This window comes from Salvelinus namaycush, chromosome 14, assembly GCF_016432855.1.
Source record: "Salvelinus namaycush isolate Seneca chromosome 14, SaNama_1.0, whole genome shotgun sequence".
NCBI lineage: Eukaryota > Metazoa > Chordata > Actinopteri > Salmoniformes > Salmonidae > Salvelinus > Salvelinus namaycush.
The window spans coordinates 29,289,767-29,314,645 of NC_052320.1; the positions used below are offsets into that span (position 1 = coordinate 29,289,767).

At 42.8% G+C, this 24,879-nt stretch overlaps 1 protein-coding gene across 1 annotated transcript; it reads right to left on the bottom strand.

The window, feature by feature from the left end:
* Positions 1-88: 88 nt before the first annotated feature.
* On the bottom strand, positions 89-23,941 carry LOC120058934 (kelch-like protein 17). Its single transcript, XM_039007683.1, has 11 exons — positions 23,731-23,941; positions 22,544-22,665; positions 19,149-19,370; positions 15,328-15,444; positions 14,938-15,151; positions 11,685-11,829; positions 8,758-8,925; positions 8,520-8,608; positions 4,506-4,579; positions 3,978-4,159; positions 89-3,103 (listed from the first exon to the last, which is right to left on the bottom strand). The coding sequence occupies exons 1-11, from the start codon at positions 23,939-23,941 to the stop codon at positions 2,875-2,877; spliced, it is 1,773 nt and encodes a 590-aa protein (XP_038863611.1). The 3' UTR covers positions 89-2,874.
* Positions 23,942-24,879: the final 938 nt, after the last annotated feature.

The window sequence follows — 24,879 nt, forward strand, 5'->3', positions numbered from 1 at the left end:
GGGAAAGACGTTGAAAATACATATTTCAAACAATTTCTCACAAGATGCTATGTTCAAAATACACTCCATAAACAACCTGGGTCCTCACACCTGAAAGCATCTTTATTTTCTATACAGTGTATTGCTCCATTTCACAATAGTGCAACGTTTCTCCATACATTTTCTCGATAAATATAACATATTATAAACAAACTATGCACGTCACATTGAACAATAATGTGTTAACTAAAAAAGCTACAGTCACATTGACAATGCATTCAATCCGAGATTTTGGGTAATTCCTTATTTACATTTGATTCAACGAAATGGAGGCCAAGTTCTTGTGTGGAGATTTCACTCATGGTATATTATGAACTCACACGAACCCACCGTGTAAAATTTGTCATGGAACGTTTTAATGACGTCATTTTCTGGTTGTAAATAGGTTTTCTGGTTGTAGAGACGCCTGGTAAGATACCAGATTACAACCAGCTAAATAAGTATTTTTCTGGTCGCTAAAAAGACCTCTTAAAACAATCTGTATACAACCTGACCATGACGTCACAGAAGACATCACTGCAACCACTTTTGCGATTTGGGGACAAAACACTTCACCATTACTGGAGATAATAACCTGCAAGAACTAACCGTTAATGGGGGGGGTTTTCGGTAAAAACAAAACCAGATCAACAAAATCCTTTGAAAAAAGGAAAATAAATAACTTCTCAGAAGTTTTACATTTGATCACACTGCGCTACATAGCCTATTTATTGAACCTAGTTAACCGTGACGAGTCAAAAACTAAAATTAGGACCTGTTGTGGTCTATTGTACCTTTGGCTGACACAGCTCTTTAACCTCAGGTAAAGTTTCAGTATTGAGTATGTAGAAACAGCTTCATTTCCTTAACCAATCAGCCTTCGCTTTGATGTGTGCCATTTTGTGGAACTTCCAAAGAATGGTATTATCTGATAGACGTGTTCCAGAGTATCGTTAGAGCTTAGAGTTATACTACATGTCGTCACACGTTTACTACGTAAACATTGCTGTGGTAAGTTTGGATCCTTTCCAACAATACAGGAAGAGGTATTATGAGGGAATGTACAAAACGATAAGTAAGTAACACAAAATGACAGCACCATAAATGTTTCCACATTGACATTACCGCAGCTAGTGTGAAGTATTAAGATTAGTGTTGTGTTAATTTGCCTACACATTACTTGAACCTTCTGCTCTTTAGCCATTTCAAAGCTGTCATAATCGTGATACCACTATGTGTTTATGAATGATAATGATCTATACAATGGATTGGGGTCTTCTAATTAGCTTAGCGGACAAGCAAGCTTGCATACCATAGCCTTCCATACAACAGTATTGGACATCAGTTGCCATAACTACTAATGACATCGGTTACATGTGGCAGTGACAAGGCTACTTTTGAAAAATATTTAACATTTTCAGTCAAGGTACGAACCAACAAAAGAATAAACACTGCATGAACAAAATAAACCTCTTTCTTTTAACTGTTGTCCTTTACAAATAATACAGATATTTCAGTTGACCTCTGCCCGTCTTCCAAAAGTGTCTCAGAGTAGGAATGCTGATCTAGGATCAGTTTTGCCTTTTAAATCATTATGAATAAGGGGGAACCTAGATCGGCATTCCTACCCTGAGACACTTTATGAATACGGGCCCTGATATCTTCATCAGTTTAAGAAATCCTTATCAATCCTTCACTCTGATATACTCAACGCTCAAACTGAACAACTTCCCACTTTTAACATCCTCTCTGACACACTTCCATCAATGATACGCACAACGTTAACACAACAAAATAAAAATAATACGGCACTCGAGTCGTAGCAGTGGTCCATTTGCTTTTCACAAAGCATCTTTGAAATTGTCGGAATATATTAGCTATATATATATATATATATATATATATATATTTTTTTTTTTACATTTAATAAATAATTCAACATCATATTATCTGTTCTTATATATTTTTTAAAGGAAATAAACTAATTTACAGTTTCGAGTAATGATAGATCTCGAATCAATAGCTACATTCTTTTTTTCTTCTTCTCCAGCTGGTTGGTTGAAGTTTTCCTTAGGTACAGATCTAGGATCAGCTTCCCCTCCTCAATACTAACCTTAACCATTTAAGGGGGAAATGCTGGAAAATGTCTAGGGGCAACATCACTCTATTACACAAGGCTCGTCCGTAGGGTAGGACGGTAAACAACATTGCCCGTTAATGCCACCTAGTGTGACACATACAGCTGCACTACTCATTTTTATCCCTGCCTGCCAGGACACAATGTCAGTAAACATGCATGGCAGAACCAGTCGATAGCTACATTCCTAAGTTAAAATCATACATACATACATATACATATACATATATATATATATATATACACATATATATGTGTATGTGTCTCGGTTCAGAGACGGTATTTCAAGCGCTGGATTGCAAATGGTGTTTTTTTCCAACCTCTTTATCTGAGGAAAACTCTCCTGTATTCTTCAATAGACTAGAAGCTGGTATCTTTACGGTAATAAAGTGAGACTTCAGGGAAAGAGACCAAATCCAGCAGCACCCTCTATGCGTTTCTCTCTCCATCTTTCACTCTTCCTCTCACTCGCTCTTCCCATCACCTCTAACTGTACCCCTTCCAGTCTCTCAAGCCCTTCTCTCCACTCTCCCTCAAACTGTACCCCTCCCACTCAAGCCATTTTCTCCACTCTCCCTCTCGCTACCTGATTCAAGTATATGCATCCTCTCACTCCCTCCTCTTCACACAGAGCAGTTGCGTCTCTTGCTGGGGCCTGGCTGTGCAGTGGCAACCGAGGCCGAGGTTGAGGCTGAGGTCAGCCAGAGCTTAGCCCCGTGTCAAAGGCTGGTGGAAGACACAGAGAGCGTGGGCGACGAAGGCGGCGGGAAGTTGAGCAGCTCTAGGACGGCCACCCCCACACTGCTGCGCCGCGTGAACATGCAGGAGGCCGCCACCCACTTGTTGCTGCGCGGGTTGTACTTCTCAATGGAGTTGAGGCTGGAGCTGCCGTCGTTGCCGCCCACCGCGTACAGCCAGCCGTCCATAGCCACCAGGTCGTGGGTACTCCTGCGGGAGGACAGGACAACGTGCAGACTCAGTAATAGCTCAGGCGCACCACAAAGACTAAGGGCTAAAAGCAGCAGGTGTGATAGCGATCACTTGCTGGGTGTCGACAAACAGTGATCCAACATGTAGAATTGTTCTGTGGTCAGAGGTGATAGGATGGCCACCCGCTTTTTCCCCTATTGGTTCCATTGCAACAGGCAAGCTCAATCAAGCACAGTGTTTCAAATTAACTCAAATAGTATTTTAACCCAGTTGGTGGCCATTCATTAACATTAACTGATCAATTAACTACTAGGCAGAAAATAAAACCAGAATGACTTCCCTGACTAGCCTGTTGCTAAAGACTGAGCTCACTGCAGTTTAAATGGAGGACTGGGGCATATTCATTAGTGCACAACACGACAAAATGTTTTGTAACGGAAAGCAAAAAAAGGTGTTTCTTCTGTACAAACTAAGGTAGGTCCCTCCTTTGCTTCCATTTGGTTCCTATTGAATATGACTCTGCTGAGACCAGATCAGGCTCTAGATAAATATGAGCCATACTACTGATTACAGCAATGGTTTATTTATAGGGCCGGGAGTGTCCACTGTTGTCAGGTTCCCTGCTCAAATCTCCCATTGTGGATGTGTGTATGTTTGTGTGTGAGTGAGAAACTAATTTAATTTGAATCTTCAAATCCTGGTCTCTGAGGCCCATTGTGTATGCCGGTTCCTCCAGAAACTCAGATAATTTGCTGAGTAAGGGCTGGACTGAAGGAATGAAAACCTGACACCAGCCATTTATGAGGAGCGAGAAGGCTCTATGCATGCATTGACTATGCAGTTATAGCTACAGGTGGTTGGTAGTAATTGTGGCGCGGCTGGCGGTGCCCACCTGCGGATGTTCATGGGCGCCACGCCCTCCCAGGCGTTGGTCTTGGGATTGAATCGCTCCACCGAGTTTAGGCAGCTGGTGCCATCGTTGCCCCCGGCGACATAGAGCATGCCCTCCAGCACGGCCACCCCGGCACTGCTGCGTCGACTCAGCATGTTGGCGATGGCTGTCCACGCGTTACTCTGTTCCGACCAATCAGAGGGTTGATGGTCAGTTTTGAGCAACTTATCGGTGCTGGTTGAGGTTGAACTCAAAACTTAGCTTCTCCTTTTTGATCTGGGCAGAAGTTCAGCTTCATGGTCTGATTTTAACCAGATTAAGCCTACTCATGGACTTTAAATATAGCCTGGTGGAACAAGCCTGATCACTATGTTCACCATTCTATTTAACAGAATGGTGAACGCAGCAATCAAATTCGTTCCACCAGGCTACTGAGATTCTTCTATAGGCTTAATCTGGGTCCAGGAAACTGGCCCTATGTCTTAATGTGCATATTGATAGAGATCTGTCTGTTTGTTTGTTTATTACCTGTGGTTCATATTTTTCCACTGTTGCTAGGTGTGAGGAGCTGTCATATCCTCCTACTGCATACAGACTGCCATCTAGAGAGAGAGAGAGAGATGGGGGAGAGAATGAAAAAGGGAGGGAGCGAAAAAGAGCGCAAAAGAGTGAGAGAATGCTGTGACAATAAGCTCAAAACTCTACATATCAGGTCGCAAAAATAAAATATGTTTGATGTGGCCCATATTTACTAGGAAGCGAGTAGTAGACCAGGGATGGGCATATTTGATGGGGGTGGGGGCCACAAAAAATTGGAACTCATCATGAGGGGCCGCAGTGGCTCGTGGGTCTGTGTACCCACATCCATACCCACACATGCAGTCAGACCCGGCCCTAGCCTTTTGGGGCCCCTAAGCGAAATTTAGTTGGGGGGACCTCCCCACCTCGTGCGCAAAACATTTTAGCGGTCGCATCTAGACAGCAAAGAGAAGTTTAAGACATAATTTCCTTCAATTCGACTCATTTTGCCATGGGGCGGAGACAAATGTTTGCAGTTTTTAACATGACATAATTTGATCAATGGGGGGGCACTCGGTCAGTAATTCGACCATGATTACTACAAGTTTAGCAGAAAGTTTAGATAGCTAGCTAAAAATGTTAGCCGAAATGGGCTAATTGAATGACTGTCAGTTATTGACATAACACAAGAGCTGCTGATGCACAAGCACATTTTAAAATTGCACCATGTATATTCCATTGATGTCTAATATTAAAGAAGTCTCAAGGTATTGCTCGCCTGAGGTAGAGAACATGATGATAAGTTGTCGACCACACTATCTACCAAGAGAGTTCTCATCTGTATTATTCGTAGCCGTCTGTTTACCACCACAAAGCGAAGCTATCACTAAGACCGCTCTCAAACAACTCTATAAGGCTATAAGCAAAAAAGAAAATGCTCACCCAGAATTTTTACCAGCATGTCACATGTGCAACAAGAAAAAAATAAATCCTAGACCACCTTTACTCCACACACAGAGATGCATACAAAGCTCTCCCCCGCCCTCCATTTGGCAAATCTGGCCACAATTCTATCCTCCTGATTCCTGCTTACAAGCAAAAACTAAAGCAGGAAATACCAGTGACTCGCTCAATATGGAAGTGGTCAGATGACGCAGCTGCTACTCTACAGGACTGTTTTGCTAGCACAGACTGGAATATGTTCCAGGATTCAGCCAATGGCATTGAGGAATACACCAACTCAGTCATTGGCTTCATCAATAAGTGCATCGATGACGTCGTCCCCACAGTGACTGTACGTACATATCCCAACCAGAAGCCATGGATTACAGGCAACATCCGCATCGAGCTAAAGGCTAGAGCTGCCGCTTTCAAAGAGCGGGAGACTAATCCGGACGCTTATAAGAAATCCCGCTATGCCCTCAGACAAACAAGCAAAGCATCAATACACGATTAAGATTGAATCCTACTACACCGGCTCTGACGCTCGTCGGATGTGGCAGGGCTTGAAAACTATTACGGACTACAAAGAGAAACCCAGACGCGAGCTGCCCAGTGAAGCGAGCCTAGCAGACAAGCTAAATGCCTTTTATGAAAGAATGAGACCTTTCTGCCAGTGGACTGAGGAAGAATGCAGAGCTGGTTTGTGCGCGTGACCGAGTGCGCGCCCTTCGTTGTTTTTCCTTTCTATTGAATACGCTAGTGTCCAGTTTAAATATTATTGATTATTTAGACAATTGACAACCTGATGATTAATTATAAACATAATTTGACATGTTTCGACAAACTTTACCGGTACTATTAGGATGTATTCGTCTGCATGTTTTGACCGCCTTTGAGCCAGTGGATTACTGAACAAAACGTGCCAACAAAACAGAGTTTTGGGATATAAAGAGGGACTTTATCGAACAAAACAAACATTTATTGTGTAGCTGGGACTCTTGTGACTGCAACCATATGAAGATCTTCAAAGGTAAGTGATTAATTTACATTTTTAATTTCTGACTTTTGTAATTCCTTTACTTGGTTGTAAAATGTTTGTATGCTTTTGTAAGCAGGGCGCTGTCCTCAGATAATCGCATGGTATGCTTTCGCCGTAAAGCCTTTTTGAAATCTGACAAAGCGGCTGGATTAACAAGAAGTTAATCTTTAAGCATAACACTTGTATTTTTTATGATTGCTTATTATGACTATTTCTGTATTTTGGCGCTCTGCAATTTCACCGGATGTTGTCGAGGTGGGTTGCTAGCGGAACGTCTGAGCCAGAAAGGTTAAACAGGTCAACATTCACAAAGCCGCTGGGCCAGACGGATTACCAGGACGTGTACTAAAAGCATGCGCGGACCAACTGTCAAGTGTCTTCACTGACAATTTCAACCTCTCCCTTACCGAGTCTGTAATACCTACGTTTCAAGTAGACCACCATAGTCCCTGTGCCAAGGTAACCTACCTAAATGATTACCGCCCCGTGGCACTCACTTCGGTAGCCATGAAGTGCTTTGAAAGGCTGGTCATGGCTCACATCAACAGCATCCTCCCGGACACCCTAGACCCACTCCAATTCGCATACCACCCCAACAGATGATGCAATCTCAATCGCACGCCACACTGCCCTTTCCCACCTGGACAAATGGAACACTGATGTGAGAATGCTGTTCATCGACTACAGCTCAGCGTTCACCATAGTGCCCTCAAAGCTCATCACTAAGCTAAGGACTCTGGGACTAAACACCTCCCTCTGCAACTGGATCTGGATTTCCTGACGGGCCGCCCCCAGGTGGTAAGAGTAGGCAACAATACGTCTGCCACGCTGATCCTTAACACTGGGGCCCCTCAGGGGTGTGTACTTAGTCCCCTCCTGTATTCCCTGTTTACCCACGACTGCGTGGCCAAACACCACTCCAACACAATCATTAGGTTTGCTGACGACAACAGTGGTAGACCTGATCACCGACAACGATGAGACTGCTTATAGGGAGGAGGTCAGAGAACTGGCAGTGTGGTGCCAGGACAACAACCTCTCCCTCAATGTGAGCAAGACAAAGGAGCTGATCGTGGACTACAGGAGAAGGCGCGCCGAACAGGCCCCCATTAACATTGACGGGGCTGTAGTGGAGCGGGTCGAGAGGTTCAAGTTCATGGTTCAAACATACCAAGACAGTTGTGAAGAGGGCAAGACAATACCTTTTCCCCCTCACGAGACTGAAAAGATTTGGCATGGGCCCCCAGATCCTCAAAAGGTTCTACAGCTGCACCAACGAGAGCATCCTGACCGGTTGCATCACTGCCTGGTATGGCAACTTACCGTAAGGCGCTACAGAGGGTAGTGCGAACGGCCCAGTACATCACTGGGGCTAAGCTTCCTGCCATCCAGGACCTATATAATAGGCGGTGTCAGAGGAAAGCACATAACATTGTCAGAGACTCCAGTCACCCAAGTTATAGACTTTTCTCTGCTACTGCACGGCAAGCAGTAACGGAGCGCCAAGTCTAGGACCAAAAGGCTCCTCAACAGCTTCTACCACCAAGCCATTAGACTGCTGAACAATTAATAAAAATCGCCACCGGACAATTTACATTGACCCCCCCCTCTTGTACACTGCTGCTACTCGCTGTTTGTTTGTTACCTATGCATAGTCACTTCGCCCGCACCTACATGTACAGATTACTTCAACTAGCCTGTACCCCTGCACACTTATTTTAGCCTACTTGGTAAATATTTTCTTCTTTTTGAACTGCACTGTGGGTTAAGGGCTTGCAAGTAAGCATTTCACGGTAAAGTCTACACTTGTTGTATTCGGCGCATATGGCAAATAAAGTTTGATTTGATTTTGATTTGATTATTCTAACTGTCAACAGTAAATTGAGACCCCGACTGAGTTCCCCCCCAAACAATTATCAGCGGCCCTACAAAAGCAGGACGGCACACCAGTTGCCCATCCTTGCTCTAGGCTAACATACAGTAAGTATATCCTTTCTCAATAGATTACATAATCACACAAGAGGTGGACAACACTTGCTCACCTAGAGTGGCCACACGGACGTATCTCCTTCGGGTGCTCATGGCAGAGATGGAGGTCCAGGTACTGGTGAGAGGGTCGTACCGCTCTGCACTGTTGGGGTGGAGGGGGGCATTCATTATATACAAATGTCATCTCAGTATTTGCATCCGTGACAGTCAAAATCTGTTGTGACAAAGCTCAAAAGTAGTCCAGCATTTTGAACACATGGCTTATAATTATCTATATATTTCTTTATGTACCTGTTGAGACAGGAAGCTCCGTCGTAACCACCGGCGGCGTACAGGAGGCCGTGCAACACTGCCACGCCCAAACAGCTCCGCCGCGTCCCCATTGAAACCTCAGGCTGCCAGGAGTTGGTGACAGGGTCGTAGGACTCCACGGTGGCCAAATCTGAGGTGCCGTCATACCTGAGGGAGACCAGAGTATATCAGAAAGAGAAGGGTATCGAAGCCAGGTGTGGGCCACTGGTGGCCCGCGGATCAGTCAGACTCTCAACTTACTGTTGAGAGTTAGAATGATAGAATACTGTCTGTGAAAATTGGCTGTGCATCAGCAGTCACTCAATTAGCCCATGTCAGCTAAACATGTTTTAGAGTTAGTCTAGCTATCTAAACTTCTAGTAAGCATGGTCGAATAACCGACCAGGATGGGGCCCATTGATCATCAGTCATCATATTAAAAACCGCTAACATTTGCTCCACCATATGGCAAAATGTGTAGAATTGCAGGAAATTAGCTGTAAAACTGCACATTTTTCTCTCCACCCCCTTGCAAATTGAGTAGAATTGCATGAAATTAGTTATGAAATTGCTAAATAGCTTTCTCTTCACTGTCACACGATGGGCCACTAAAATGTTTTGCTCGCAAGGTGGGGGGAGGGTATATGGATGTGATACACAGACCCACGAGCCACTGTGGCCCCTCATGATGAGTTCTGTTTTTTGGTGGCCCCACCCCCATCAAAGTTGCCCATCCTCTTATGATTGGCCTAACCATAAGAGGATGGGCTCTGTCGCTAGGGTCTGGGCACATATTCACAAAGGGTATCAGAATAGAAGTGCTGATCAAGGATCAGTTTGGCTTTTTCATCATATAGAATAAGATGGGGGGGGGCTGATCCTAGTTCAGCACTCCTGGTCTGAGACCCTTTGTGAATAAGGGACCTAGTTACGCTTTAGGTTTCTTCCTTTAATCTCATCTCAAAAGCAGGCTTTCTTTGTTAAGCAAGTCTTCACAACTGTACTGTGTTAACAGTTCAATTCAGGAAACCTTCTTAAAACATTTTTTTTTTTAAATTAATTTATTATGTTTATCTATTTTGACAGGGTAGATGTGCAGGAGTTTCTCATCTAGCTCATTTCCATCAGTAGCACCTGGATAAAACATTGACATTGCAGACAATGAGAGTAGTGCATCAGATACTATTTTGTTCTATCTTTCTCTTGATTTACAAAGGCATCTGTTTTGTTTCCCTCTCGGGTAGAGAAGACGTGCCTTTGCTTCAAAAGTCGGAATTTTCATAATTACACTTGAGGGGACCGCTAATATTAGTCTTCCAACAGTTTCCTCCTACCAGTTAACTGTTTATCTTATTATACCCAATGCCAATAATTCAATGTGTTTGGTTGAATGAGAAATTGGATTACAATATACTGTATCTCCCCTAATCCTAGTTTCTCTTTCAGACAGATTGTAAACTTGATAACGCTTTACTTAACACCCACCGTCATAAAATGTTACGACACGGTCATAACCATGTCATAACAGCTGACATACATATACTCCAAAACATGCATCGTGTTTGCAATAAGGCACTAAAGTAAAACTGCAAAAAATGTGGCAAAATTTTTTACTTTATGTCCTGAATACAAAGCGTTATGTTATATTTGGGGCAAATCTAACACATCACTGAGTACCATTATCTATACTTTAAGGCATAGTGGTGGCTGCATCATGTTATGGGAATGCTTATCATCAGTACTGAGATTTTTGGGATAAAAAGAAAAAGAATAAAGCTAAGAAAAGGCAAAATCCTTGAGGAAAGCCTGGTTCAATCTGCTTTCCACCAGACACTGGAAGATTAATTCACCTTCCAGCAGGACAATAACCTAAAACACCTAAATATACACTGGAGTTGCTTACCAAGATGACATTGAATGCTTCGGAGTGGCCTAGTTACAGTTTTGACTTAAAATGGCTGCCTAGCAATGTTCAACAACCAACTTGAACTGTTATAATATGGTCACAACACTGTCATGACACATATGTAGACCTGTTGTGACATATATTGTGTTATTTTATGGCTGGTTATGACACCTACAGAAGTGTCAAAGCCCACAAACCCTAACACACAAGGCAAAACATTCCATTACACCATAAAAATACTGTTGACACAACGTATGCTATATATTTAAAAAAGTTAATTGACCATGTTAAATTATCATTGTGATTGCACACACATTGATGTCAGACAATCACCTACCCCAATGCTCTGTTGCTGATAACTGGGATGAATGCACAAGCAGATTTCAGTATTTTTGACTGATGACTGACAAGGGCATGTACGTGATAGGCCTATCTGGCTTATATGATTATGATGGTCATAATGCTTCCTGACAGTGTCATAAAGTGTATTTTCTACAAGTTATTTAAAATACGATGAAAAAAACATGACCGTAAAGAATTCAATACAACAAAAACAAAGGATTTAAGAGACAAACTTATAAATGAAAACAAACTTCTTGGCAGGAAAAAACGAATTTGAAAAAAATGTGGGTTTTGACACTTATGTAGGTGTCATAATCAGCCATAAAATAACACAATATATGTCACAAGTGTTATGACCATATGACAGGTTATGACAAGTTATGTCAGATGTTATGACATGATTATGACCGTGGCATAACGTGTTATGACACGGGGTGTCATGTAAAGTGTTAACGTAAACTTAACCGAGCTATCTAGCATAATTAACACTAGTGTACTCTTCCAGTGTTGAGGATGGTTCCATATCGAATGGCTCCATATCGAAGCCATATCGGATGGTTCCATATCGAAGCCATAACTAATGTCGTGCTAGCTAGCATGAAATTAGTTATGGCTTCGATGATACCCGAATCCAAACGATCTATAGGTAAAAGAATGGTCTGATGAGGTCATTTATTACCCTCCCACAGCGTACAACTTGTTGCCAATGGCCGCCACGCCCACCCGTGCCCGCCGAGTGGACATGGATGCCACCATGTGCCAGCGGTCAGTCCGCGTGTCGTAGGCCTCGCAGTCACCGTGGATAGCAAACAGACTGCCGCCACCTGGGCAAAACACAGACAAAAACAACGTCACCTAAATATCTGAAGCGGTCATTTAAATACACTATATATAAAAAAGTATGTGGACACCCCTTCAAATTAATGGATTCGGCTATTTCAGCCACACCCGTTGCGGACAGGTGTATAAAATCGAGCAAACAGCCATGCAATCTCCATAGACAAACATTGGCAGTAGAATGGCCTTACTGAAGAGCTCAGTGACTTTTAACGTGGCACCGTCATAGGATGCCACCTTTCCAACAAGTCAGTTTGTCAAATTTCTGCCGTGCTAGAGCTGACCGGTAAACTGTAAGTGCTGTTATTGTTAAGGGGAAATGTCTAGAAGCAACAACGGCTCAGCCGCGAAGTGGTAGGCCACACAAGCTCACAGAACAGGACCGCCGAGTGCTGAAGAGCGTAGCCGCGTCTGTCCTCTGTTGCATGCGATGTTTGACGAGCAGGTGTCCACATACACTACATGACCAAAAGTATCTATAGATATATGGGTATTAAAACACAGTGGCCAACATTTTACTTTTTACAGGTGCAATGCCCTAAAAAAAATACACAAATATTTCTAGACATGGTAAGCGCCAAACTTCTTTCGAATAATTGCTGCATCCAATCTATTTCAAATGTAATGTTTGAAAATGTTATGTATCTGTGAAAAAGTTAGCTTTTAACCAAGGGCCAAATTCAGGATCCCTGTTTCCTAATGGAAAGTAAAGAATGTGTATTTGTTGGGTTTGTATAATATACACATTACAGTATGTATGTATGGTGCCTTCAGAAGGTATTCACACCCCTTGACTTTTTCTACATTTTGTTGTGTTACAGCCTGAATGTATTACATTGAGATTTTGTGTCACTGATCTACACACAATAGTCCATAATGTCACTGATCTACACACAACACCCCATAATGTCACTGATCTACACACAATAGTCCATAATGTCACTGATCTACACACAATAGTCTATAATGTCACTGATCTACACACAATAGTCTATAATGTCACTGATCTACACACAATACCCCATAATGTCACTGATCTACACACAATACCCCATAATGTCACTGATCTACACACAATACCCCATAATGTCACTGATCTACACACAATACCCCATAATGTCACTGATCTACACACAATACCCCATAATGTCACTGATCTACACACAATACCCCATAATGTCACTGATCTACACACAATACCCCATAATGTCACTGATCTACACACAATACCCCATAATGTCACTGATCTACACACAATACCCCATAATGTTACTGATCTACACACAATACCCCATAATGTTACTGATCTACACACAATACCCCATAATGTTACTGATCTACACACAATACCCCATAATGTCACTGATCTACACACAATACCCCATAATGTCACTGATCTACACACAATACCCCATAATGTCACTGATCTACACACAATACCCCATAATGTTACTGATCTACACACAATACCCCATAATGTCACTGATTAACATACAATACCCCATAATGTTACTGATTAACACACAATACCCCATAATGTTACTGATTAACACACAATACCCCATAATGTTACTGATCAACACACAATACCCCATAATGTTACTGATCTACACACAATACCCCATAATGTTACTGATCTACACACAATACCCCATAATGTCACTGATCTACACACAATACCCCATAATGTCAAGGTGGAATTATGTTTTTAGACATGTTTTGAAATGTATAAAAAATGAAGAGCTTAAATGTCGAGTCAATAAGTATTCAAACCCTTTGTTATGGCAAGCCTAAATAAGTTCAGGAGTAGAAATGTGCTTAGCAAGTCACATAATGAGTTGCATGGACTCACTCTGTGTGCAATAATAGTGTTTGACATCTATACCCCTCACATACAATTATCTGTATGGTCCCTCAGTCGAGCAGTGAATTTCAAACAGATTCAACCACAAAGACCAGGGAGGTTTTCCAATGGTTCACAAATAAGGGCACGTATTGGTAGATTTAAAAAAAAGCAGACATTGAATATCCCTTTGAGCATGGAGCAGTTATTAATTACACTTTGGATGGTGTATCAATAGACCCAGTCACTACAAAGATACAGGCGCCCTTCATAACTAAGTTGCCAGAGAGGAAGAAAACTGCTCAGGGATGTCACCATGAGGCAAATGATGACTAGAACAGTTACAGTTTAATGGCGGTGATAGGAAAACATTGTAATTACTCCACAACACATGACAGAGAGAAAAGAAGGAAGCCTGTACAGAATACAAATATTCCAAAACATGCATCCTGTTTGCAATAAAGCACTAAAGTAAAACTGCAAAAAATGTGGCAAAGAAATTAACTTTATGTTCTGAATACAAAACGTTATGTTTGGGGCAAATCCAACACAACACATCACTGAGTACCACTATTTATACTTTAAGGCATAGTGGTGGCTGCAACATGTTATGGGAATGCTTATCATCAGTAGTGAGATTTTTGGGATAAAATAAAAAATAATAAAGCTAAACAAAATCAAAACCCTTGAGGAAAGCCTGGTTCAATCTGCTTTCCACCAGACACTGGGAGATTAATTCACCTTCCAGCAGGACAATAACCTAAAACACACAAATATACACTGGAGTTGCTTACCAAGATGACATTGAATACTCCTGAGTGGCCTAGTTAGTTTTGACTTAAATGGCTGCCTAGCAGTGATCAACAACCAACTTGACAGAGCTTGAAGAATAAAAAAATAATAAAACGGGCAAATATTGTACAATCCAGGTGTGCAAAGCTCTTAGAGACTTACCCAGAAAGACTCACATCTGTCATCGCTGCCAAAGGTGATTCTAACATGTATTGACTCAGGGGTGTGAATACTTATGTAAATTAGATATTTCTGTATTCATTTTCAATAGATTTGCCAAAATTTCTAAAAACAGGTTTTCAATGTGAGAAAAAATATATTTAATCCATTATGAATTCCGTAACAAAAAATATGGAACACGTCAACGGGTATGAATACTTTCTGAAGGCACTGTGTGTGTGTGTGTGTGTGTGTGAGTGAGTGTATGTACCCTGGTGGGTAACCTCGGGGGCACACTGACCGACGGCGAAGAGCACGGGGCTGGCGCCCTCGCAGCGGCGCGGCCGGGTGCGGCTGTTACTCAGCACACCCCTCTGCTCGGGCATAAGATGGTACTTGAGGGCCTCGATGAGCAGGTCCTTGCACTCAGAGTGGTGGCGCACCAGCAGCTCCGTGTCCACGTTGCTCATGAGGAAATCCCTCCGCAGCAGGGGCAGACGCACGCACTTCATCAGCTAGAGTGGGAAGGGGAAGGGGTAGGGGGGCAGACGCTTTTATCCAAAGCGACTTGTAGTAGTGCGCGTATACATCTTGGTACGGTGGCCTCAGCAGGAACGGACACCCACAATCCTGACGTTGTAAGCGCCAGGATTCACCAACTTAACCACACAGCTGCACGTCTAAATCTTACCCAGGGTACGTGCTGCCTGCGCCCATCTATGTCGTGTTTGACCCAGCTCAGCACGGCCCGGTATACCTCCTCTTCTGACGGTACGTTCAGGTTGTCACTGGAGATCAGGTCTAATACCTTAACAGAAAGAAGGGGAGAGGGGGAGAGAGAGAGGGACACACTCATCACGTGGGCCACAACAGTTGGCATGACACAAAAATAAAACATTCATTCATTCACATTTACCTTGGCATGTTCATTTTGGAATTACTTGAAAAAAGGTAAATTTCACTCCCAACTATTTTTATAATGAGCCGAGATAAATATGTGCATGTATATGTGCAAATTGTGATGAAAATGGCTATGAATCATATTCCCAGCACCACAGCGAGAGACAATGTGGTAGTGTATCCAGCCTACAGTATGAGCATAACGTCTCTGTACCCATATAACTGGAGCTATGGGTAAGGGTGTGTCCTGCTATATTAGATCGTGACTATCAAGTGCGCGGGTGTACACTTCAGTGCGTGTGTGTATGTGTATGTGTGTATTGCAGAGAGGCTGTTCCCAGACTGGGGCTGGGCCGTAGTGACCAGCTGCTGCTGAGATCAGTCGAATAGCAGCAGCATCAGAGGAAGAGCATCAGCTAATCCACAGGAACTACAATCCACACAGCGCAACACAGCGCAGTCCAGTCAAGCACAGTACAGCATAGCACAAAATGAACCCCCTCTGTTCCTCTAGTAGTATTATTGCCCTGTATCCCCCTCAACATAACACATAGGCTACTGTAGCATATACAGACACAATGTGTGTGTGTGTGTGTGTATGCATGTCTGTCTGACATGTAAAGTGTACCTGTCACAAGTGTGTGAGAGAAATAGCAAAAGACAGTAGCTATACAACAAATGTCTGTGTACATCAGTCATGATGACAATGTGTAGTAGAATATGACCAGGAGGTCCTGTCAGAACAGTTGTCAGTCCCCTCGTCTAAAAGGAGGAAATCACGAGTTTCACAGCTCTGTGAGCGCAAAGATGCTCAGAGCAGTTGGTTAATAAATCCTACCCTGCTGCAGAGCTCTGTGACGGGCACACAACAGCTGCAGAGAGGAATAAAAAAGAGAAAGAAAAGAGAGAAAGGCAATGAAACTAAAGAGCTCGAGAGCGTGAGAGAGAGGGGAAGGAGAGAGAAAGCACCACAGCTGGCTACCCTGCAGCTCTGATTCAGACGTCACCGAGCCATTTTACTCTTGGCAAATGGACCTGTGCCCAATAAAATGTCATAATGGCGCGGTTCTGAGACTTGACAATCTGGGAGAGACATGCTGTGTTTACACTCATGGAGGGGATCCACCCTATTCATTTAGGGATTGGTTTGTTTGAGGTGAGGACGTAAAAGTGATGTCATCGCTCTCGTAGTTAGTAGCTACCCTATCAAAACTGTTAGATTTTATTAAGTTCAGGTCATCATTCATTTCCCAAGCATAAATTGTGAGGGGTTGTCGTCTCTTGGTGCACTCTCAAGAGAGACAGGTGAGTAACATTAAGATGGTAGGGAATGAAAGAGTATAGTGTAGAGTTCTGATCAGCTCACTCAAGACAAGTGAATGAAAGAGGGTAGTGTAGTGTTCTGGTCAGGGAGAAAAACATTTTATAGCCCCTGCCTAACAGCTGGTGCTGTCACAGCTGTCACATATCCTAACCCTGAGTTCCCCAACTGGTGGCCCAGGTGACTATTTGTCCCCCCAAGTTTTCGGAGCAAAAAAAAATATTATAATAATTAAAAAGAAAAAACATTGTTGGACATAAAATACTCTAAAAACACCAGCAAATCAACTCCAAGTGATTTTCATTTTGGGAATCTGTTCCAAAGTATAGTCACGCATAATAGAGAGAGATACAGTGAGCTCCAGAAGTATTGTGACAGTGAAACATGTTGTTGTCGTTTTGGCTCTGTACTCCAGGACTTGAAAAGATACAATGACTTTCATCCAAATCAGGTGAACCGTTTAGAAAATGACAGCACTTTTTGTAAATAGTCCCCCCCTATTTTAGGGGACCAAAAGTACTGGGACAAATTCACTTATGTGTATTAAAGTAGTCAAAAGTTTAGTATCTGGTCCCATATTCCTAGCACGCAATGATTACATCGAGCTTGTGACTCTAAAATCTTGTTGGCTGCATTTGCTGTTCCTTTTTGTTGCGTTTCAGATTATTTTGTGCCTTATAGAAATGAATGGTAAATAACATAATGTAATTTTGGAGTCACTTAAAACAAGAACATAATATGTTTCTAAACACTTCTACTAATGTGGATGCTACCATGATTTCGGACAGTCCTGAATGAATCGTGAATAAATATGAGTGAGAAAGTTAGACGCACAAATATCATAACCCCAAGACATGCTAACCTCTCACTATTACATTAACAGGGGAGGTTAGCATTTTATATCAAACCCCCAAGACATGCTAAACTCTTACCATTACAATAACAGGTGAGGTTAGCATTTGTGGGATGAAAATGCCCTCAAATTAAAGCTGACAGTCTGCACTTTAACCTCATAGTCATTGTATCATTTAAAATCCAAAGTGCTGGAGTACAGAGCCAAAACAACAACAAATGTGTCACTGTCCCAATACTTCTGGAGCTCACTGTATGTGATCGTATACAAATGTAAACAAGGTTTGAAAAGATAACATTTTAGTTAAATGTTATACAGTATCTGGGCTTCTTGCAATCAATTTGCAGTCTACATATTATTTGTAATTGTGTTCCGGCCCTCTGATCATCCACTCAATATATATATATATATATATATATTTTTTTTTTTAAACGACCCACAGCTGAATCTTTTTTGATGATCCCTGGCCTAACCTGTCATGTCTGACACCATCTCTGTAAATTTATTTTCACTAATAAACCCACCTAGGTATGCCTCTTAGACCAACTCAGACCCTAACACAGACTATTGACTTCAACACCTCAAATATTCCCAAAGGATCCATGGAGCGTTCTTTTCTTTCCACATAATGCTAGGTTGCTAACTGTCCCATTCACTTCTAATGGTCTCCTGGCATCTTGTAACAACACATACACCATGGCTGTGTTCCAGGCTGACTACATTGCAGACGCATGCCAGATCTCACAATGCCTAACTAGCTAACCACATCGCAATGAGTAGCGAGCAACGTCGTCGGCCTGGAACGCGCCCATCTTTGGAAGTTCTTTGCCTGATTACCATTGAGGGTATGACCCTCAACAAGGCTGTCATTGGACAAGTCCAGACGCTGAGTTGACGTGACATAAAACTAGTCCGGGTCAGGGAGGCGGAGATCCCGATGAGTTAAACTACAAGAGACATTGATTGACAAGGAGCTGAGGATTTCTGTCTAGTGAGTGTTGAAAGGGCACTACGCACTTGTCCGTGCTGCTTGCTCTTTGAAGGCCCTTGAGGGGGTTGAGGAAAGGTTAGAACACGACCAGATGTCCTCCTCTTTTTGCCAGAAAAGGGGTGAGAGAGAGTGTCAGAGAGGGAGAGTCAGAGAAGGAGGAGACTAATGCTAAGCTAATCCTATCTCAGTGTGTCTTTCAATTTACCATTTGAAATACTAACTACCAGAGAAGTGGACAGCCCTCACCAGAGCTATATACCTAGTGTGTCTACAGCTTGCAGACTCCCAACATCAGTGCGCAAGTCAAAGTGCCCTGATAGCGTTCAACAATTCCAATGCAACTCATTAGCTAAAGGAGATCCCAACGCTGCCACCAAATGCAACGTCAAGTCGTTCTGTAAGGAAAAGCATATAACATGCTACTTCAGGACTCTGTCTGGCCCCTACCTGCTTCAGCGGCAGCAGCATGAACTCCTCGGTCTTGGACACCTCCACAAAGTGCTGCAGGACGTACTTGTGCGCAGACTTGAGCAGGTCGCTGCAGGAGTGCGTGTCGGCAAAGCTGCGGATGCCCAGGCAGTTGGAAGGGTCCAGCTGGCTGAGGAGGAACTTACAGCAGGCATCCCTCACCCCGTTGAGCTGCAGCAGGCTGGCCGCTGGAAGCAATGTCTGGAAGCGGAAGAGGATGGAGTGATATAAAACATTATGTAGGATGTGGCAGAATTATATGGGATGGGATGTGAGGAATAGTATAGGATTGTACAGTAAAGGGTAGGTTTATGTTGTGATGGGAAAGGATGTGACAAATGGGATGGGATTTGACGGTACTACAGTTGAAGTCGGAAGTTTACATACACCTTTGCCAAATACATTTAAACTCAGTTTTTCACAATTCTTGACATTTAATCCTAGTAAAAATGTCCCAGTTTAGGTCAGTTAGGATCACCACTTTATTTTAAGAATGTGAAATGTCAGAATAATATGATTTATTTCAGCTTTTCTTTCTTTCTTTCATCACATTCCCAGTGGGTCAGAAGTTTACATACACTCAATTAGTATTTGGTAGCATTGCCTTCAAATTGTTTAACTTGGGTCAAACATTTCAGGTAGCCTTCCACAAGCTTCCCACAATAAGTTGGGTGAATTTTGGCCCATTCCTCCTGATAGAGCTGGTGTAACTGAGTCAGGTCTGTAGGCCTCCTTGCTCACGCACCCTTTTTCAGTTCTGCCCACAAATTTTCTATAGGATTGAGGTCAGGGCTTTGTGATGGCCACTCCAATACCTTGACTTTGTTGTCCTTAAGCCATTTTGCCACAACTTTGGAAGTATGCTTGGGGTCATTGTCCATTTGGAAGACCCATTTGCGACCAAGCTTTAACTTCCTGACTGATGTCTTGAAATGTTGCTTCAATATATCCACATAATTTTCCTTTCCTCATGATGCCATCTATTTTGCTGCGTGGTCCCATGGTGTTAATACTTGTGTACTATTGTTTGTACAGATGAACGTGGTACCTTCAGACGTTTGGAAATTGCTCCAAAGTATGAATCAGACTTGTGGAGGACTATTTTTTTTTTTTTTTGGGTCAAAGCAAAGAAGCACTGAGTTTGAAGGTAGGCCTTGAAATACATCCACAGGTACACCTCTAATTGACACAAATTATGTCAATTAGCCTATCAGAAGCTTCTAAAGCCATGACATCATGTTCTTGAATTTTCCAAGCTGTTTAAATGCACAGTCAACTTAGTGTATGTAAACTTCTGACCCACTGGAATTGTGATATAGTGAATTATAAGTGAAATAATCTGTCTGTAAACAATTGTTGGAAAAATTACTTGTGTCATGCACCAGGTAGATGTCCGAACCAACTTGCTAAAACTATAGCTTGTTCACAAGAAATTTGTGGAGTGGTTGAAAAACAAGTTTTAATGACTCCAACCTAAGTGTATGTAAACTTCCGACTTCAACTGTATATATAAAAAGGTTAGGAACATAAATACTTTTACGAAGTCATGTACAGTTCATTCGGAAAGTATTCAGACACTTTTGTTACGTTACAGGATTGAATTTAAAAAAAATCCTCATCAATGTAAACACAATACCCCATAATGCCAAAGCGAAAACAAGTTTTTAGAAATGTTTGCAAATGTATTAAAAATAGAAAACAAAAACTTCAGACCCTTTGCTATGAGACTTGATATTGAGCTCCTGTGCATCCTGTTTCCATTGATCATCCTTGAGATGTTTCTACAACTTGATTGGAGTCCACATGTGGTAAATTCAATTGATTGGACATGATTTGGAAAGGCACACATCTATCTATATAAGGTCCCACAGTTGAAAGTGCATGTCAGAGCAAAAACCAAGCCACGACGTCGAAGGAATTGTCCGTAAAGCTCCGAGACAGGATTGTGTTGATGCATAGATCTAGGGAATGGTACACAACATTTCTGCAGCATTGAAGGTCCCCAAGAACACAGTGGCCTCCATGGAAGTAGTTTGGAACCACCAAGACTCTTCCTAGAGCTGGCCGCCCGGCCAAACGGAGCAATCGGGGGAGAAGGGCTCCAGAGTTCCTCTGTGGAGATGGGAGAACCTTCCAGAAGGACAACCATCTCTACAGAACTCCACCAATCAGGCCTTTATGGTAGAGTGGCCAGACGGAAGCCGCTCCTCAGTAAAAGGCACACGACAGCCCACTTGGAGTTTGCCAAAAGGCACCTAAAGGACTCTCAGACCATGAAAAACAAGATTCTCTGGTCTGATTAAACCAAGATTGAACTCTTTGGCCTAAATGCCAAGCGTCAGGTCTGGAGGAAACCAGGCACCATCCCTATAGTGAAGCATGGTGGTGGCAGCATCATGCTATGGGGATGTTCTTCAGCGGCAGGGACTGGATCGAAGGAAAGATGAATGGAGCAAAGTACAGAGAGATCCTTGATGAAAACCTGCTCCAGAGTGCTCAGGACTTCAGACTGGGGTGAAGGTTAATCTTCCAACAGGACAACAACCCTAAACACACAGCCAAGACAACGCAGGAGTGGCTTCGGGACAAGTCTAAATGTCCTTGAGTGGCCCAGCCAGAGCCAAGCCTTGAACCTAATCGAACATCTCAGGAGAGACCTGAAAATATCTGTGTATCGAAGCTCCCCATCCAACCTGACAGAGCGTTAGGGGATCTGCAGAGAAGAATAGGAGAACCTCCCCAAATACAGGTGTGCCAAGCTTGTAGAGTCATAGCCAAGAAGACTCGAGGCTGCAATCGTTGCCAAAGGTGCTTCAATGAAGTACTGAGCAAAGGGTCTGAATACTTATATAAATGTGATATTTCTAAAACCCTGTATTTGATTTGCCATTTATTATGTGTAGATTAATGAGCTGGGGGAAAAAAGGTAATCAAATTTAGAATAATGCTGTAACAAAATGTGGAAAAAGTCAAGGGGTATGAATCCAAATGCACTGTAAGTATCAGTATCTTATTGTGGAATACTTTAACGTTTTTGAAGGGCAATTATTTAGCTCCAAATGACTTCAGAGCTAAGAAGACAAAGATAGTACGACAAGAGTCAAATACATTTTAAACCCTGACAGATTTTGTGCCTTCCACAAACGTCTGAGTAACTCTCATGCTAACCCTTCACTAGGTACCAGTGGTCAGAGAAAAAGATCCGCTTCAAGAAAGTGTTCAAGACTACCATTTAGAATAATGACGGTACATTAGGGCTGCGTCACAAATGGCGGTGTTCCCTACATACTACTTTTCACCACAGTACTATGCAATGCACATAAGTAGTGCACTCTATAGGGAATAGGGTGTTATTTAGACACTTTTCTCCCTACCTGCACGTTGCCCTCCCCCACCACGATTTCTGCCGTGTAGGCATACTGAACCAGCTGTTCCAACGCCTGGGGGTCAATGTCATGCAGGGTCACGTGGGTCTGACGACTCTCCGACATCTCATCTGCATGACCAGAGGCAGACAGAGTTTTCCACTTAATAAAGTCTGCAATACATGTGCCTGTGTCTGTGCGGACATTCCAATACAACACTCATCTCTACGTACATTTAACTGAAAAGAAAAGAGTGTGTGTCTGTTTAACATGGTATACTCTAATTGTCACATACAGTATATCTCACATAGAGCACTTCTATCTCCCATAAGACACACATTCTTATAGGGCAGTCATGCATAGCACTCATTTGTAGCAGTCTGTGTGATCAATTGTTTTGACTGTCAGACAATATTTGTGTAATTCTGATCCCTGGATCTATGCAGCGCTTGCACTAAGCCAAACGCTGGTGAAGAAGCATGATTACAGCAGCATGGAAGGGAGTTCAATTGTGCCAACAGATCAAAAGAGCCATCACACACGCACAGGCACACCAGCGTTTTGGTTATATTGATTAGATTTGTCGGCTATATCAGCAGATTTGTATAGGCCTAGGTTTAAAGCATGGTCAGTTGAAAAGAAGCCTAGTGGGAAGTCTTAACGCCTCTCTCTCCAGGGACATACCCTCACAAAGCTCTAGTCTGAGCTGCAGGATGGAGGAGGAAAACTGGGACACACACCTCACCTGGTGACCTATGACCCCAACAGGAAAGAGAACGCACACAGACAACAGGGAGGAGGAAGGAAGTGGTCACTGGTGAGGAAGTAAGAGCAAACAAATGAGGTGTTGCTCACAAGGTGAGATGCCACTCACACATTGAGCGAAATGTAGCACAGTTCAAAGCACAATTCATTTAAGCATCAACCAAGAATCGCCAAAAACATGTCACACACCACTTTGTTCATGGTTCTAATAATTTAAACACATCCAATTTGTTTATATTCCGTAGCAATGGAGAATCGTGCATGCTTCAATAGTGTAATGAGGCGTGGAAGAGAGACAGGTAGGGTAAATAGAGTAAGACGGTGGCTAAAAGGGGGTGACTAACACTAGTGGTGAACACTTGTGAAGGCGTGGAGGAACGGAAGAGCAGTCTCAGTAGCAGGGAGAGCGAACTCCGCTGAGGGATACTTACTTGTAAACATGGCATGGAAGTAGGGACTGCAGGAGGCCAGCACCACCTTGTGCGCCTTGATCTCCTTGTTGGAGACGTGCAGCACGATGTCGCAGAGCAGGCCACGCTGGCGCATCCTGTTCATGGACACGAACGAGTCGTGGTAGTGGCGCTTGGAGTTGTGCGAGATGCTGTGGCCGTCACGATTCAGCAGCTGCATGCCCCCCTCCATCATGGTGCCGTGGTCAGCAGCAGACGGCACCTGCCTGGGCCTCACTCTGGGCGACTGCAACACACAAGAGCCATTTTGGTTTATTCCATACAAATTGACCCCAATTTGATACAATTACCCACTGGCTGAATTATTATTATTTTATCTAATAGGCTACTGATTGTGTCATAGATCAGCAGATTGTGTTAGTGTTGTCAAGATACCAGAATTTTGACTTCGATACCGGTACCAGGTTTAGTATCACAATACTCTATACCAAAACGATACCACGGCGGCATAAACAAAAAAGGCATATTAGCCAAAGTCACAGAATGGCACTTGGTACAGACAGATAAACTCAGCTACTGCTATGTTCAATCGTTTGGCATCTTCAGTATCATTATATTACATTTCCTTCAAGTCAAAATTCTTCAGAGACAGCCATATATGCATTAATGAATCAATTATACAATCAATTTGACTTTGGTAAAAACAATCTAACAACATAATGGTAATAATTTATTTGTATGGTAAATCTCTCTAGATGAGAATGGCGCTGCAATGGAAAGCTGCCGTTTTACAGGCTCCTGATCAATTCTGCTATTTTGTGAGTATTTTTGCGCTGACCTGAACTTTTTTTGTACATGATGTTTCCGCCATCTTTTCTTCTGACCGAAAAGAGCTTCTGGACATCAGAACAGCGATCACTAACCTCGATTTGGATGAAGATTTCTACTTCAACAAGTCGGCAGTGCAGGATAAACTGCTCACCCCAGACAAGGCCCTAATCCCTGAGACTCAGAAAAGGAAGATACTGTGTTAGAGACCAACTTGCAGGCACCCTGACAAAACTACGTTGGCGAGTAAATAAACCTCCTTTTCCCTCCATTCTATTGGCAAAAAAACGAATCACTGGAAAACTGTATTATCCTATGTTTCTCGGAGTCGTGGCTGAACAA